The 13,797-nt window shown below is 45.4% G+C and overlaps 1 protein-coding gene and 2 long non-coding RNA genes across 4 annotated transcripts in view; 1 reads left to right on the top strand and 2 right to left on the bottom strand.

The window, feature by feature from the left end:
- The window catches only part of LOC150065233 (uncharacterized), a 256,479-nt gene that overhangs the window by 58,850 nt on the left and 183,832 nt on the right, over positions 1-13,797 (bottom strand). The gene's annotated exons all lie outside the window — the stretch shown is intronic.
- LOC150065241 (uncharacterized) lies at positions 1,106-11,132 on the top strand. 2 transcript variants are annotated; one of them, XR_016534929.1, is made up of 4 exons: positions 1,106-1,204; positions 9,078-9,229; positions 10,162-10,317; positions 10,955-11,132. It is a non-coding gene; the product is annotated as an uncharacterized LOC150065241 (long non-coding RNA). The 2 variants fall into 2 exon arrangements; XR_016534928.1 differs by lacking the exon at positions 10,955-11,132 and having other exon boundaries at positions 10,162-10,697.
- Positions 4,664-11,208, bottom strand: LOC150065240 (semaphorin-4D-like). Its single transcript, XM_090329789.1, has 5 exons — positions 11,126-11,208; positions 10,403-10,518; positions 6,673-6,845; positions 6,557-6,600; positions 4,664-5,238 (listed from the first exon to the last, which is right to left on the bottom strand). The coding sequence occupies exons 1-5, from the start codon at positions 11,139-11,141 to the stop codon at positions 5,216-5,218; spliced, it is 372 nt and encodes a 123-aa protein (XP_090185915.1). The 5' UTR covers positions 11,142-11,208; the 3' UTR covers positions 4,664-5,215.

Below are 13,797 nucleotides of genomic sequence, written 5' to 3'. Positions count from 1 at the left end.
CTCGTCAGGGTTGCCTTTGCCCCATTCTTGAAAAAGGAGAGTTTTAGTTGTATAGACGGTTACCGTTATATAAGTCGGCAGTAAGTACATTTGTTTTTGGACAGTGTCACTCCTTCCCTCCTTGTCTCCCAGTTTTACCCTCCCAGCCACACACACACACACAAGTTGTTCATTTTCAATAGAGTGTCTAGTAAATACCACTGCTGCAGGTGTCCCCTGTTCTCCCTCCATTTCTGTGCCTCACCTTCACAAAGACAAAGAAACATGACAAAATGAAAACAAAAAAAACATCTTGCTTCCTTTTCTCTAAAGTTCCTTTTGATATTAGTTTATATGATCATTGGCACATAAGCATTGCACCAGTACACGTGCTCTTCCTCTAAGTGTACCTCCTTCGGTTTCACTGTGTGTGAATGCCTAGAGGCTTGTATAATTGGTTCTGCCCTGTGTATTTTAGATCTGGCTTCTGCATGTAATAATTTCTGTGTAAACTTTGTCATGTTTACATTCAGAATGTCCATTAATTTCTACACTGTAAACTGAGCATCTAGTGATAGGCTGCCATCCTACCTGACTGCAGGCTGGTTAACTGGAGTCCCGTGACTTATCAGCACTTCACGAACCCAAGCACACTACCCATGCTCTCTGCAGTTCACAAACCTTTCTTTCTTCTCAACTTCAGCACAGGGAGGCAGGAGAGGCAGGGGATAAACTCAGGTGATGAAGTTACAACCCAGAAGGGCACTTGAGTCTGCCCACTTCACATTGCCACACATGTTGCCAGGCAGTGTGTAGCACAATCTACTAAACAGCTCTCTCATACTCACTCTGGTGACCCCAAGGCAGAAGACAGCCCAAAGAATAAGTTCTGCTCACCTCTGTGCAGAGATAGAACCAGAGAATGAGCCCTCTCTCCAACCCAGAGACCCCGCTGTATGCTGCAAAGGGAAAAGGCTCCACCTTTATCTCACTGCACGGATAGCCAGAGTCTCCCTGTTGTGGAAGCCCAGATGTTGTGGCAATGGTACCTGGCCTGGAACTCCGTGGCTGAGCTCCCAGACTCGGTGTCTGAATGCCTGTAGACGAGCAGCCTGGGAAGCCCTGGTACCCCAGTGTGTCAGCAGTGGATGGCCTGTGAACGGTGCTTCTCTTTGTCTGAGCTACTGATTCAGCATGTGTGAGTCACAAGGGGAGGGGAGAGCTGGTGAGTCACTGTCCTTGAGCCCCTGTGTACAATGTACGGTATCGTTCTGTCCCTAAGTCTCTCACAGGCTCTAAGGCCATTGTTCCAGCTCCTTCTGGGCAGGACGGAGATGGACATGGCATCTTCTAAATGTCTGTTAAGCAGTGGGCAGAGCTCTGTGTGATTTACCTGTACCTCACCCAGAACTTTCCTTCACCATCACTGCAGGCCTAGGAAGCAGATATTACCATTCCTAGGACAGGGACAAGTCTAGGTAAGCAAATATACCCGGCGTTAACACACATCTGGGCTAAGAGAGGCTTGAGAGGAGCCTCAAAATTCCATGCTTCAAGGAATCTTGAAACACTATAAAGTGCTTATTTCTGGCCTCAGCATAGCCATTGTTATGGCACATGCATTCTGGCAAGCAAGCTTTTCCAAATCGGTACCCACTGCTCCTTAGGCCCTTTAAAAATGCACTCTGATCTTTATAGGTTTTTTTGGTTCAATTTAGAAAAGTAGCTGGAAGAAAAACAACCCTAAATTACCTGAGATGACCAGTGAGGTCCTCAGAAGGATGGGGTGGTAGGTTGCTTCATGAGTCGATCTGCTTGTGTAAAAACTCACACGCTAACACCTGACTGAAAATGGGAGTCATAAATCTTGTACTCAAGATCCGAAAGTGGCTGATTTTCCCTGACTCCATGAGGACAGGCTAGTGGGAGGAATGGCAAAATGCCAAGTAACTGTCAGTAACAGAGGTTCTGGAAACGCGAGCCACACAGACAGGGATTATTCAGAGGGCACAAAATGCACGTCATAAAATGTAAGGACCTGCGAAAAATTGTTACTAATATGATTCCAATAAGCATGATAATAATGGCAAATATGCACTCCAGGGTGCAGATGAAATTTAAATGGAGGATGATATCACAAGGTATCAGGGAGCAGACATGGCAACTGAGCTTTCTTTCCACCCTAAAGATGACCAGTCTAGCAAGGTCTTGGACTATCACAAGGTGGATTTCATTTTACAGTAGCCCACCAATATAAGAATTAATGATAGACTCCATTCTAGCCTAAGGTAGGTCAAGGAATACTTTCTGAAATAATACATTTTAACTTACATACCCTAGCCAATCAACCAGGCCTTCGAGGTCAGATGTATTTCGGTAAGGTTTCTCCTGTAGCCACCATCTATAGGTAACTGCTACATCTCCTTGAGGGAGGTGCCATGAATGTGTACGTGTGTGTCTTCACTCCTGTGGCTGTTGTCATGAAGTGCGGGGTGATAAGCACATGGAGAGACCTGGGGCAGCAGCTACGCAGGAGTCTGACCAGTGGCCCTGGGTCAGGGAGAGGTGGTCTGATATGGTGATCACTGGAGCTGATGGCAGACAGAACAGCCATGACTATGTGTCATGTATCAAAATGACCAAATCACACCATGTTAAAGATGAGAAATCCAATTTATTGTTCTTTGCCCTGGAATAAATTCTCCTATTAAGAGGTGTTAAGAGACTGGGGAGTTGGAGTGTAAGATGAATGCTAAAAATGTATTCACTTCTTTTTTAAAAAAATATGCATTGTTTTATTGATAAAACCTTTTGATTTTAGTATATGAATGCGGCCTAGGTTTACATTGAGACAAAAATTTTTTATAATTGTTTTTTATTTCAATGTATAGAGGGGTTACAGTTATATTTGCCAGATAGAGGGTGCATTACTTCTCACACATTTATATCCTTTCTTATGTTTTTGTCCCCATTTCCCTCCCCACCCCCTCCCTTCACTTTTCCCCTCCTATTTCAAATAAACAAGTAAACATCTTTATAATGTACCAGGTAACAAATTGGGATACAGTAACAATATGAAATTAAGCAAAGGGCAACACAAGAGAAGAGAGCAAAACATAAATCATAAAGATTAACAGTCACTTATAATTAAGCTCTTGTGTCCATGTCCTAGAGGTCCATTAATTTGGCCTCATCCTAACAACAGATGCTGTCAGGGATGTGGCCAGGAGGCATCACTACTACACTGGTGGTGGGAGTGCAAACTCATTCAACCACTATGGAAAGCAGTATGGCAGTTCCTCAAAAGACTAAACACAGAGCTCCCCTATGACCCAGCAATTCCACTACTTGGCATTTACCCAATTGTCCAGAAACAAGGACATACTAAATCCACTAGCACAACGATGTTCATTGCCGCACTGTTTACCATAGTGAAGATATGGAACCAACCCAGATGCTCCTCAGTTGATGATTGGATCAACAAGATGTGGTGTTTATACACAATGGAATTCTATGCTGCTGTCAGAAAGAATGACATCGCCCCATTTGTTAGGAAATGGAAAGACTTGGAAAAAAATCATATTAAGTGAAGTAAGTCAGACCCAAAGGAACAAACCTAGGCTCAATGGTTTCCCTCATCTGTAATAATTAGTACACATCTAGAACTCTCCTAGCAGAGGATTACAATAGCGCGTTCACTTCTTTAGTGGCAGTCATGAAAGTCAGGTGGAATGGTGGCCTTGTTGTGATAGCTTTGTGACAGTGGGCAGTTCCCTCTCTTCTGAGAGGGAATAGACCAATGGGAAATTCCATGGGCCATGAGTGGGGTGATGTGTAAGGCAAAAGAGACATCGTTTCAAACAACTGAAGTCATCTCTGTAAAGGTTCCCTGCATCTGGACAAGAGGTTTCCACCAGAGCCGTGGCTAGGGGTTATACAATGAGCCTCCATTCATGGTCTAGCCCTATTGCCATCAGAGCCACAGGTCACCTTCCTTCACGGAAAGCCCGTGTCATGAAGGTGGAACAGTCCTCTTGAAGAGTCAAAAAGAAAGGAAGGAAAGCCGGGTGTAAGTGGCTCACACCTATAATCCTAGTTACTCAGGAGGCTGAGATCTGAGGATCGCAATTCAGAGCCAGCACAGGGAGGAAAGTTCATTGGAAATTATCTCCAACTAACCACCAGAAAACCAGAAGTGGTGCTGTGGCTCAAAGTGGCCGGGCACTAGCCTTGAGCTGAAGAGCTCAGAGAGGCCCCATGACCAACAAAAGAGAGAGGGGGAGGGAGAGGAGCTGGAAGCAGGCAGGCAGGCAAATTTGTATGAAAAAATGCCTCAGCTCAAGAGGAAAGAAACAAAAACTGAGCTTCCAGGTGAATGTATTAAACAATAATTACTCTATACGTAGGCAAGAACACACAGTTGACATTCTATAATTTTTCCCTGACAGAAAATTCCTCTATTATATGAGTTTCCTTCTCTGTATGGATTTACTGGTGATGGTGACCTGCTCTTTCTCATAGCTGGTGTTCAGAGTTGACTTGGGATCCTCTCCATTTACCTAGGAGAAGCTTCTGGGCTCCACCAATGTCAACTTTTCACACTGCTTTCCGTTAGAAAAATACAACTTGTCCTTCTTCCCAAGTAGCAGGGCATGAATTCAAACAGAATTTCAAGCAGTTACAGGCAAATATCCCTGCTACCTTTTTTAGACCAAGATAAAAAAAAAAAAGAAAATGAAATGGAAGAAGGAAAGCACAAGAGGGATTGATTGTCACTGGACTTGAGATATCTGTCGTCTCTGAGCAAAGCTGGGAAGCTGTGTTGAGGACACAAATTTGCAAATATGCACAGTGCTGGGAAGTTCTGGGCAATGTGGCATGCAGAGCTTGGGGCTGAGGAAGATGAGCTCTGAGTAAACACCGCTGACACTCTGGTGGTTCTCCTATCTTCTGGAAGGCTAGTAAGGTTAGGGCCGTGGATCCATTGCCACCTCCAAAATGTGAGTGCCAAGAAGTTGCAAGACAGTTTTGTTGTTGGCCCTCTCTTCTGACAGGCACTGGTACATACTGCTCTCTCCTTTTGTCAGTCTGAAGATAACCAAGTTTTTGTTATCCACACACATGTACGTATGATTGTTGGTCTTCAACACACGATCCTGGAATTTCCACACAACCTGGGCCAGGGCAGACTTTGCGGAACATTTGAGTTCTACCCACCATGCTTGAGAAGATGCCGCTAGTGGCCTGGATTATTTTTACCTGGAATGTCAAGATACATGTGCACAGCATGGACAACTCTGTTCAGATACTCAACTGCTTTTAAAAAATAGATTAATACCCTATATAAAACAATAGCCTTACTCACTGGAATACAATTCATCTTCAGGACAATTGAGATTATAACATGCACTAAGAAACAGAAGATAATCCCTGCCTAGTGACTCCTGGGGACAAGGAAAAGACAGTCTGAGTAGAAGAAATCCCACCCCTCATTGCATATCTCAGGAGAAAATGCAGCAGGCTTGGGGAGACCAGGCCCTGGTCAGCTCTATAACTAGCAGTTACACCCTGGGTCAAAATTCAAATGCTTCTCCTAATGACTTCAGGGAATCTGGCAGTCAGTGCCAGTCTTAACCTTCTCTTCTACTTTTCATCACCTGAAGACTGCTGTCTGCTCAGAGGAGAAGAAGGCTGGTACCTGAACATCCTGGCCTCTAGTCACAACACACTCCCAAGTACTCAGCCACAGGGAATGGGGTCCTGCAAGCAGGTGCACAGCACCGGAATAACTATGAGCTGCATGCCTCTCGTGAGCGATTGGGATCAGAAAACGTTTTGATCTCACATCTGTTCATATTTTAGACTATGTACAGATGTATGAGATAACACCCTGGGGTAGAGACCAGAGTCAAAATATAGAATCCATTTGTGTTTCAAGTACATTGTGTTTTGTTTTTGTTTTTGTTTTGCCAGTCCTGAAGCTTGAACTCAGGGCCTGGGCACTGTTCTTGGGCTTTCTCAAGGCCAGCACTCTACCACTTAAGCCACAGCTTCACTTCCGGCCTTTTCTGTGTATGTGGTACTGAGGACTCAAACCCAGGGCTTCGTGCATGCTAGGCAAGCACTCTACCACTAGGCCACACTCCCATCCCTCAAGTACATCTTATACACAGAGCTTGAGTAAATGTATGCATTTTAAAGCACAATTTTACGCATGAAACGGTTTTACAGTATGGAACTTTTCACTTGTTGCTCACACTGGCATTTGTGGATTTTGTATCAGAGCAGCTCAGTGTGTGCTCAGCAGCTGCTTCTTTCTCATTCTTAACAGGTTATGATTTTAATGAGCTCCAGCTAAGCAAAACAGAAAAGATGTACCCACATACCCTATGTAGGTTCAAACACTTTCTATAATCAAGGGAACAAAGATCACGCACTGGTGTGGAACACAACACAAGACCTTTGTTCAGAGTGGATAAAGAAAAACAAGATAAACAAATACCACAGACTCAAAGCACTATAAAATGGTAGGAGACCTAGCTACTGTTGCAGTGATATTTCAATGGGGATCACTCACCTAGGCATGAAGACACATTGCCACTCATGTCCTGAATCCAAGTACTGCAAAGAAAATAACACCCATAAGTCACTGTGCATTCATAGAAGAGTTTGCCCCTGGTAACCAACCCATACCTGCTGCGGCCCTGGGCCTCATAAAGAGCCAAACAAGTAGCGGCAAATGGGCTCCAGACACAGTAGGGGTCCTGTGCTAGCACACACTCCTCACAGCTGCTGTGCTTTCTGCAGAAGGCCAGAGGAACCTGGACCACTCCTGAGTTGGAGCCGGCATAGATAAACTTGCTTCCCTGTGTGTAGGAAGTAGAGACAGAAGAGGCATAAGTTGGATATCCAAGCCCCTCCAGAAGCTATGGGAACAGCTATGGAGTGTCTTCAAGTGCTGCAGACTCTTCTGACCTCTTGTACTGTCACCAGCTTCAGCAGCGCACTGGACACCAGCAGTGATCAGGGGTATTGACTGTATCTCATGAACTCAGTGGAAGAAGAGCATGAATGTGGTAGCACATATCACATCTTCTCTGTCTTTGGCCTGAGAATCTTGTTTCCCATTAACAACCTCGAACACCTGGAACTTGAATCAGATTCCTATTTAGGAATCACAAGTCGGTATTTTTAAAAGCAGGTGAAACCCAGCTTTCATTCACCATCAGTGGGTACATTCAGCATCAGTTCAGCATTTGGCTAGAGCTCATGAACCCCCCCTTAAACTCAAGTCTCACAGGCTGCAGGCTTCCCAAAACCCAGAGCCACATACTTGTCTCAGTAAGCACTGATACACATGGGACAGAGACTCCTCTCCCAAGATGAAAACTGTGATAACAACAAATAAGACTGGATCTGGACTGGCCTCAATTACCTCTTCATTCTAGACCTGGGAAGTTTTTGACCCCAACCCCTCCCAGATCAACTTGGGATAGTCACCTTTCTATGGATGTGTATATACATTTTCTGAGAAGGAGACAGAGTGGATGCTACTAGGGACACCTGTGAGGTGGCAGGGACAACTCCTGCAGAGAACTGTTGGTCCTGGACAGTCTTGAGGTGCTCGGCCCCATCTATTTACCCAAGGAGAGGGAATGAGTAGAAGTAGAAGGTGGGGTTAGCTGTGGGTAGTTTTATCCTAAGCTGTTTCCTGAGAGGCTGGGCTGGAGCTCGAATGCAATCACTCTTTGACAACTGAGTCAGACCTCACAAAGTCAGTGGGTAAACATGGAAGTGAGAGGGAAACCACCTCCTAAAGGACAGTGAGCATCATCCGTTGCAGCACATGCCTCTTGGTGGATGCTAACCTTAACAGAGGGAAATGGGTACATTCCTTCAATGGTATATCTTCAGGAGTCGATTTGAGGAGCCCTCTTCCCCACAGTGCCTCATGGAGTTTGGTGAACCATTTGTGTGGAATTGATATACTCCTCCTGCCTACAAGATGACAACCTTCCCTCTAGATGACTTACACTATCCAATGTAATGTAAGCACTGCAGAAATAGCTCTTAAAATGTCTCGTTTGGAAAATGATGACACTGACGCATGTTCGCTGTAGACCCATTTTTTCTAAGACTGTCTGAATTGCAAATGTAGAACTATAGTTATGGAGCTCCTAAATGCAGAAGGCTAACGGAACTTCTTACTGTCAAATGAATACATGTGGAACATATCCCACACACTCTTTGATGTATCTCTTCTGGATGTAAAGCCAGATATACTGTTCCACAGGTCAGGGAGAAGACATATAGAGACTTGGACAGAGACCATTGCAGAGGTAAGTAGCTAAAAGCTACACAGATATCATGCCCCAGGAGGCATTCCTTCAAGGTGTTCTGTTCTCCTGACTCACAAACCAACAACAGTCATAAAATACAGCAGACATGACACAAAGCGCCTTGGCAGGTCTCAGGAGGCAGAGACAGATGTGCAGTCACAAGCAGATAATGTGGGTAGAAAGAGTGTGGGGATGCAGACCTAAGTCTACGAGATTATTCTGTACATTACTCTGTAGCACACCAGGGGAGGTCTTGCTATCATCAATAAACAAACTGGAAGCAGGATGACATCCAGTTACACAAGAACCATAAATAAGGAGAACAAAGTCCAGGCTAGCCCTGGAAAACATACAAGACTATGTATAAAACAAGGATTCTGCAGGCATGGCTCTCGTCTGCCTGACGAGTACAAGGTCTAATTCAAAACACAACACTGTCAAATGGGAAAAGAGGAAGGAGAAGGAGGAAGAAGAAGATGAGGAGAAGGATAAGGAGGAGGGGGAGGGGGATCATCTAGTGAGCAGCAGTGCACAGCTTTAATGAGGTACATGAAGGGGCAGCCATCTCCTTCCTGGTAGCCAGAATAGAGAGGACAGCGGGAGGGGAAAGACAAAGACTAGCTGATACAGCCATGCTGCAAGCTTCTAGATTTTTTTCAGCCCCTTTAGGATCTCAAGACGAGGATCCAAAGCAACACAGATATCCAGTAATCCAGAGACTCAGAGATCACTTCACGTATCCTTCTCTTTCCCTTTCAGAACCACTGAGAAAATGAACTCTGTAATGTCTGAGGGGAGGAGGATGAGGAACTGGGGACTGAAAATCAGTCACAGGCCCTGTGGACAGAGGGATGCTGGAGGGATATTTACAAACATGTACCTGCCAAGAGATCATCTCTGTTCCACCATAGGTACTTAAAGGGACCCTTCATCTGTGAGCTATCCATAGAGAGTGTCTTGGAGTACCAGCTCCCGAAATTCAGCCCTCTGCAGGGCCACTGTGAATATTTACCACCCCCTGCAGGCTGCTCTGCCACAATGCAGTCAAACCTGAGATACTTAGGCATGGAGAGAGGCACACTGGGCCCAAGAGATTGGTTCTGCTAGATCCAGACCTTGCTAGTGAAGTGTTCATGAGAAAGATCACGTAGCAGGGACAGCAATGGATGCTACAAATGTGATCCAACTTACAACTGTGACCTAGGTCAGCAGACCACAGAGTGGGTCCTGTGCTTGAGACCCTCAGGGGCCCTGATGAAGAGAATAATGAGAGGGAAGTATCCTGGGCTGAGCGGCACATGGCAGGGTATTCCTTCTGGATCGCATGAGGGTCAGATGCCATCCCGTTTCACAGAATTTCCACGGATCCTGTACTGCACAAGACTCATGTAATAGTCATAGTCGCCGAGTTGAAGATGTGTTTTTAAACTCCTTGTCTGATAAGGAAACTGAGATAAGAGCAGAGAGCTGGTGATCCAGCGTTACCCAGCTACACACGGCAGTCAGAATCTGCCTGTGCTCTGATCCTCACTGCTCCATCCCAGTTAACTGTCTTATATTTTTCAAAGATTAAAAAGAAAGGCATAATATTTGATGACCTATGAGAAATTCAGGACATGCTAAGCGTGATGCTCGGAGGCAGGCTCACTCTTACACATCTCATCTATAACCAACTGGGACCACTGGAGAGAACAGAGCACCTGTACTGGAGTTTTCAGCCTCCGAGTCTCCCAATCCTTGGTCATTGGCAGTAAACATCTGTTACCTCTGGGAGGAATATGGTGTTGACCTAGAGGCTGTAGAGTGACTTATTATTTGTCTTCTGTGTTCCTTTATTGATCAGGACATGCAACAGGTCATCCCACTATCACAGTCGGCATGCGATTTCACAGGTTCAGGGTCACAAGAACCCATATCACAGGACAGGGCCTGTCTCATCTGCTTGGAATGACTTTGTGCGCATATCCAACGGCCTCCTCACATAAACTAGACAGCCCAGGTAAGCCAGTCTATTATCATGGACATACAAAGCCACCTTGCCAGGCAGCCCCACCATTCTAGTCCTGCTGACAAAGTCACTTTACCTTCACTGAAGACAACAGCACTGTTTGGACTGGTTCAGAGTTCTGGAAAAGCTTTATCTCCTCAATGACATGTGTGCCATTTTTAAGTTTCACAGCTTTGTGCATGGTTCCCTGGTCTGCAAGGTAAAATCGACAAGTCAGTGAGACAGTCCAAGAGGGACATATCGAAGACACCAATCTCAGTAGCAGACATTCTCCCTTTTCTATTCTCAAGTCATTCCCTCAGCGGGATACGTAGACAAAGAGGACAATGCTGCGTTAGGAATGAAAAAAAAAAGCCCTTGGTAAAATAAAGCATTGCAAACTCGAGTTCCAGGTTAGTCTGATTTTCTCATAAAGCATAAGCCCCTGGCCCGTGATTGATTCTCGACAACTTTCATCAACAAAATTGTTGAGAACAACAGTGGCAGGCAGATTTCATGGAAGGTTACTTCTGAGCTGCTAGTGGTTCTCCAGGGAGTCAGTTCAACTGAGTTCCCCGGCAGGCCCTTGGAGGGCACAGAAGACTCCAAGGGTGGACACTGTAGCTGTGTGTCCTTTTCCTAATTCTAGAAATAATCCTCCAATTGGCTGGTGGTTACGAAGACCTGGAATTCCAGAAGTTTTTTTACACTCTCACAAATGGCTTGGGTCGCCTCAAGGAAGATGGTTTGTGATCTTCTCACAAAGGATTTTAAGTGCAGAACACAGATACAGGGTGGCTGTCACACCCTCAGAACCCACCTGTGCCGATAAACATGACATCATAGAATTTCCAGTCCAGAGCCTGGATCCTGTCCACCACAATCTGGGTATACTTCACATCTCTTGTGACTAACTTGGGCCTGTTGCCTATTGGAGTTACTGAGTCCTCTATCAGAAGGTGGTCTCTGATGAAATTGAGTGCTTTGTCTGGCAAATCCAAAGAGCTGGTGTAGTTAGCTGTGTGTGCTTCATGGTTGATGCACTGATGAGGGCAAAATTTTTCCGGGTTAATGTTCCCAATTATCAATAACTAATTACGTAAGGTACAGCACTGGGGACACAGTGAATGCCTCCAAAGAAGGGCGACAGTGGAAATCTGGGTCTTTCTTTCTTTCTTTTCCCTGAGTCTTTGAACTCTGGGCCTGGGCACTGTCCCTCAGCTCTTCAGCTCAAGGCTACTGCCCTACCCCTTGAGCCACAGTGCCACCTCCACTTTTCTAGTGGTCAATTGGAGATAAGAGTTTCTCGGTCTTATTACCCGGGCTGGCTTTGAACCATGATCCTCAGACCTCAGCCTCCTGAGTAGCTAGGTGAGCTGGGTGAGCCACTGCACCCAGCTGGAAACCTGAGTCTTTTTTTTTTTTTTTGCAATAGTTAGAGGACAGTTTTATAGCACATCCACAAGATAGAACTCTGCTTTGAGATTAACTTGGACTTGTCCATAATCAGGGCAGAAATTATCTATTAGTGAAAAACCATCAGTATGTTTAGAGGGCCCATACATGTAGAAGGGCTGATGATGTATCAGAACCTGGCACCGAGTGAGAGCTGGTCCTGGAAGAAGTCACATGGACAGGTCAGGGCCCATTTGAATGTTGAACACTGTGTGGATAACAATGATTGGCTATCCAGGACAGCCTAGATTCTTTTTTTCTCTTTGTACCTAAAATTGACTATTTTTAGGAGGAAAAATTGTGACTCCCCATTGACTCTTGGTCAGGATAGCTCAGGACGCTACAGAAGTCCGTGTGGAGAAATGGTGTGTTTTCCTATGGGAAACTTAAAATGAATTAGTCCTTAATGGTATCGTGCAGCACTCATTTCACAAAACAGTGACTCATTAGCATATTCTGTTGGGACAGAGTGTGGAGAGATCTGGGGTAGAATGAACAGAAGGGAGAGGGGCTCAGCTGCATGTTGCAGCCCTCAGGCCCAGGGGCCACTTCTTGTGTAGACAGAAACCCTCTGTCGAGGCCCCACCCCTAAAGGGAGCACGATGTCAGGTTTCACCCTGTGAGCCTAGAGCCTTGAATGACCAGCATAGCCCTCTCCTGGAGACCCCATGTCTCTCACCACTCCTGGCCTTGGAGTAGGCACAGGGCCATGGTAGCTCAACCATTTGGTCTGAGATTGCCTCGTGATACTCTGCATGAACTTCCCGCGTGCGAAGACTTCCTCTACCATGGACAGCGTGTAGGCGCAGACTGCGGAAAGCTCCACGTTGTAGCTGCAAAGGGCATGCCACAGTGAGTCTCCAGAGTAGCAGGCCGTCGAAAGGGCATATACTCCACCCACCAAAGGCACTTACAGCTTCAAGGCAAAAAGTCCATAAAATTCAGGCTCTTTAAAGAATGGATCCCGTAGCACAAAGATATCTTGCAGTATGTTGAAGTGGTAGCCCATGTCTGTCCAGGGGCAAATAAGCTTGGCTTTCAGGAAGGAGGTCCACTTTTTTCTCAAGATCCTCAGGCCACCCTTGTCCCCCTAAAACATCAGAGACCACACATGCCTTCCCATGGGAGCTTGGATCAGACTCTGGATCAAAGTGAAGCAAAGTATCTAACTCTGATGTCATCCCTTATAACTTTTTGGATGACAGCTAAAAACAACCGTATCCACAGTGTACCACTCAGCCATAGTTTTGATCTGGACTGACCCTTGGTGATTAAGAGACAACTTGAACTCCCATGAGAATACACTGATCCCTCTTATATATGATTACCTTCCTGTGGTCAGTCACGGTCTACTACTATTTCTTTTTACTCTTTGGAGTAAGAAATCACATTAGCATGAATCTTATGCCTGGTCATTGCCTTCTACTGATTATGTCTTCTGTGGATCCTCTTGTTGTATCTAGGACCTGTCACCCTGACTGCCTAATAATGCCAACCATAAACTTTGAGCTTTCCAGACTCAAGTTCTATGCCAAGCACCTCCTTTTAAAATAATTTCCTGTACCCTTCCCTATCCCTACAAACTCCATACCTCTTCAAGCTTTGAGCCCGAGAAATAGTTTAATGTGGTTTTTCAACTCAAGCACTGGTTTATAGCTCACTACTAGTTAGCAAAGAGCTACAAACAGTGGGATTCCATTTGCCACAGAACCCAGTGAGCACATTATACAAAATACCATTCTCACTATTGCCGTGGAGGTCTGAGGCAGGGCTTGAGAATCACAAGCTAATTGGTTGCATGCTGGATGCCAATGCTCCCTTAGTTCTCATAGACACCAGCCGAGTGTCTGAAAACAGAAGGCTAGTCCATGCTAGGACCCTCAACTATGACATTCGTGGCAAGAAGGGAAATGGAAGTTCAGCGTGGGTAGGGCAGGTCTCACCTTACACACTCTGGCAATGCGGGGAATCTTTAACTTGGAAATAAAATCATACTCTACACATAATTCTGTGAAGAAGAAGTAGACCTTGTCATCT

Source organism: Megascapheus bottae, chromosome 3 (assembly GCF_031878675.1).
Source record: "Megascapheus bottae isolate mThoBot1 chromosome 3, mThoBot2.hap1, whole genome shotgun sequence".
Lineage (NCBI taxonomy): Eukaryota > Metazoa > Chordata > Mammalia > Rodentia > Geomyidae > Megascapheus > Megascapheus bottae.
This window is presented reverse-complemented; position numbering and strand designations above follow the sequence as displayed.

Excerpts from the sequence above, each read along its gene's own strand:
- LOC150065240 (XM_090329789.1), bottom strand. Across the intron at positions 6,601-6,672 it reads GAGGCCCAGGGCCGCAGCAG|TACTTGGATTCAGGACATGA; the intron begins GTATGGGTTGGT and ends TTTTCTTTGCAG. Across the intron at positions 5,239-6,556 it reads CAATGTGTCTTCATGCCTAG|GTAAAAATAATCCAGGCCAC; the intron begins GTGAGTGATCCC and ends TTGACATTCCAG.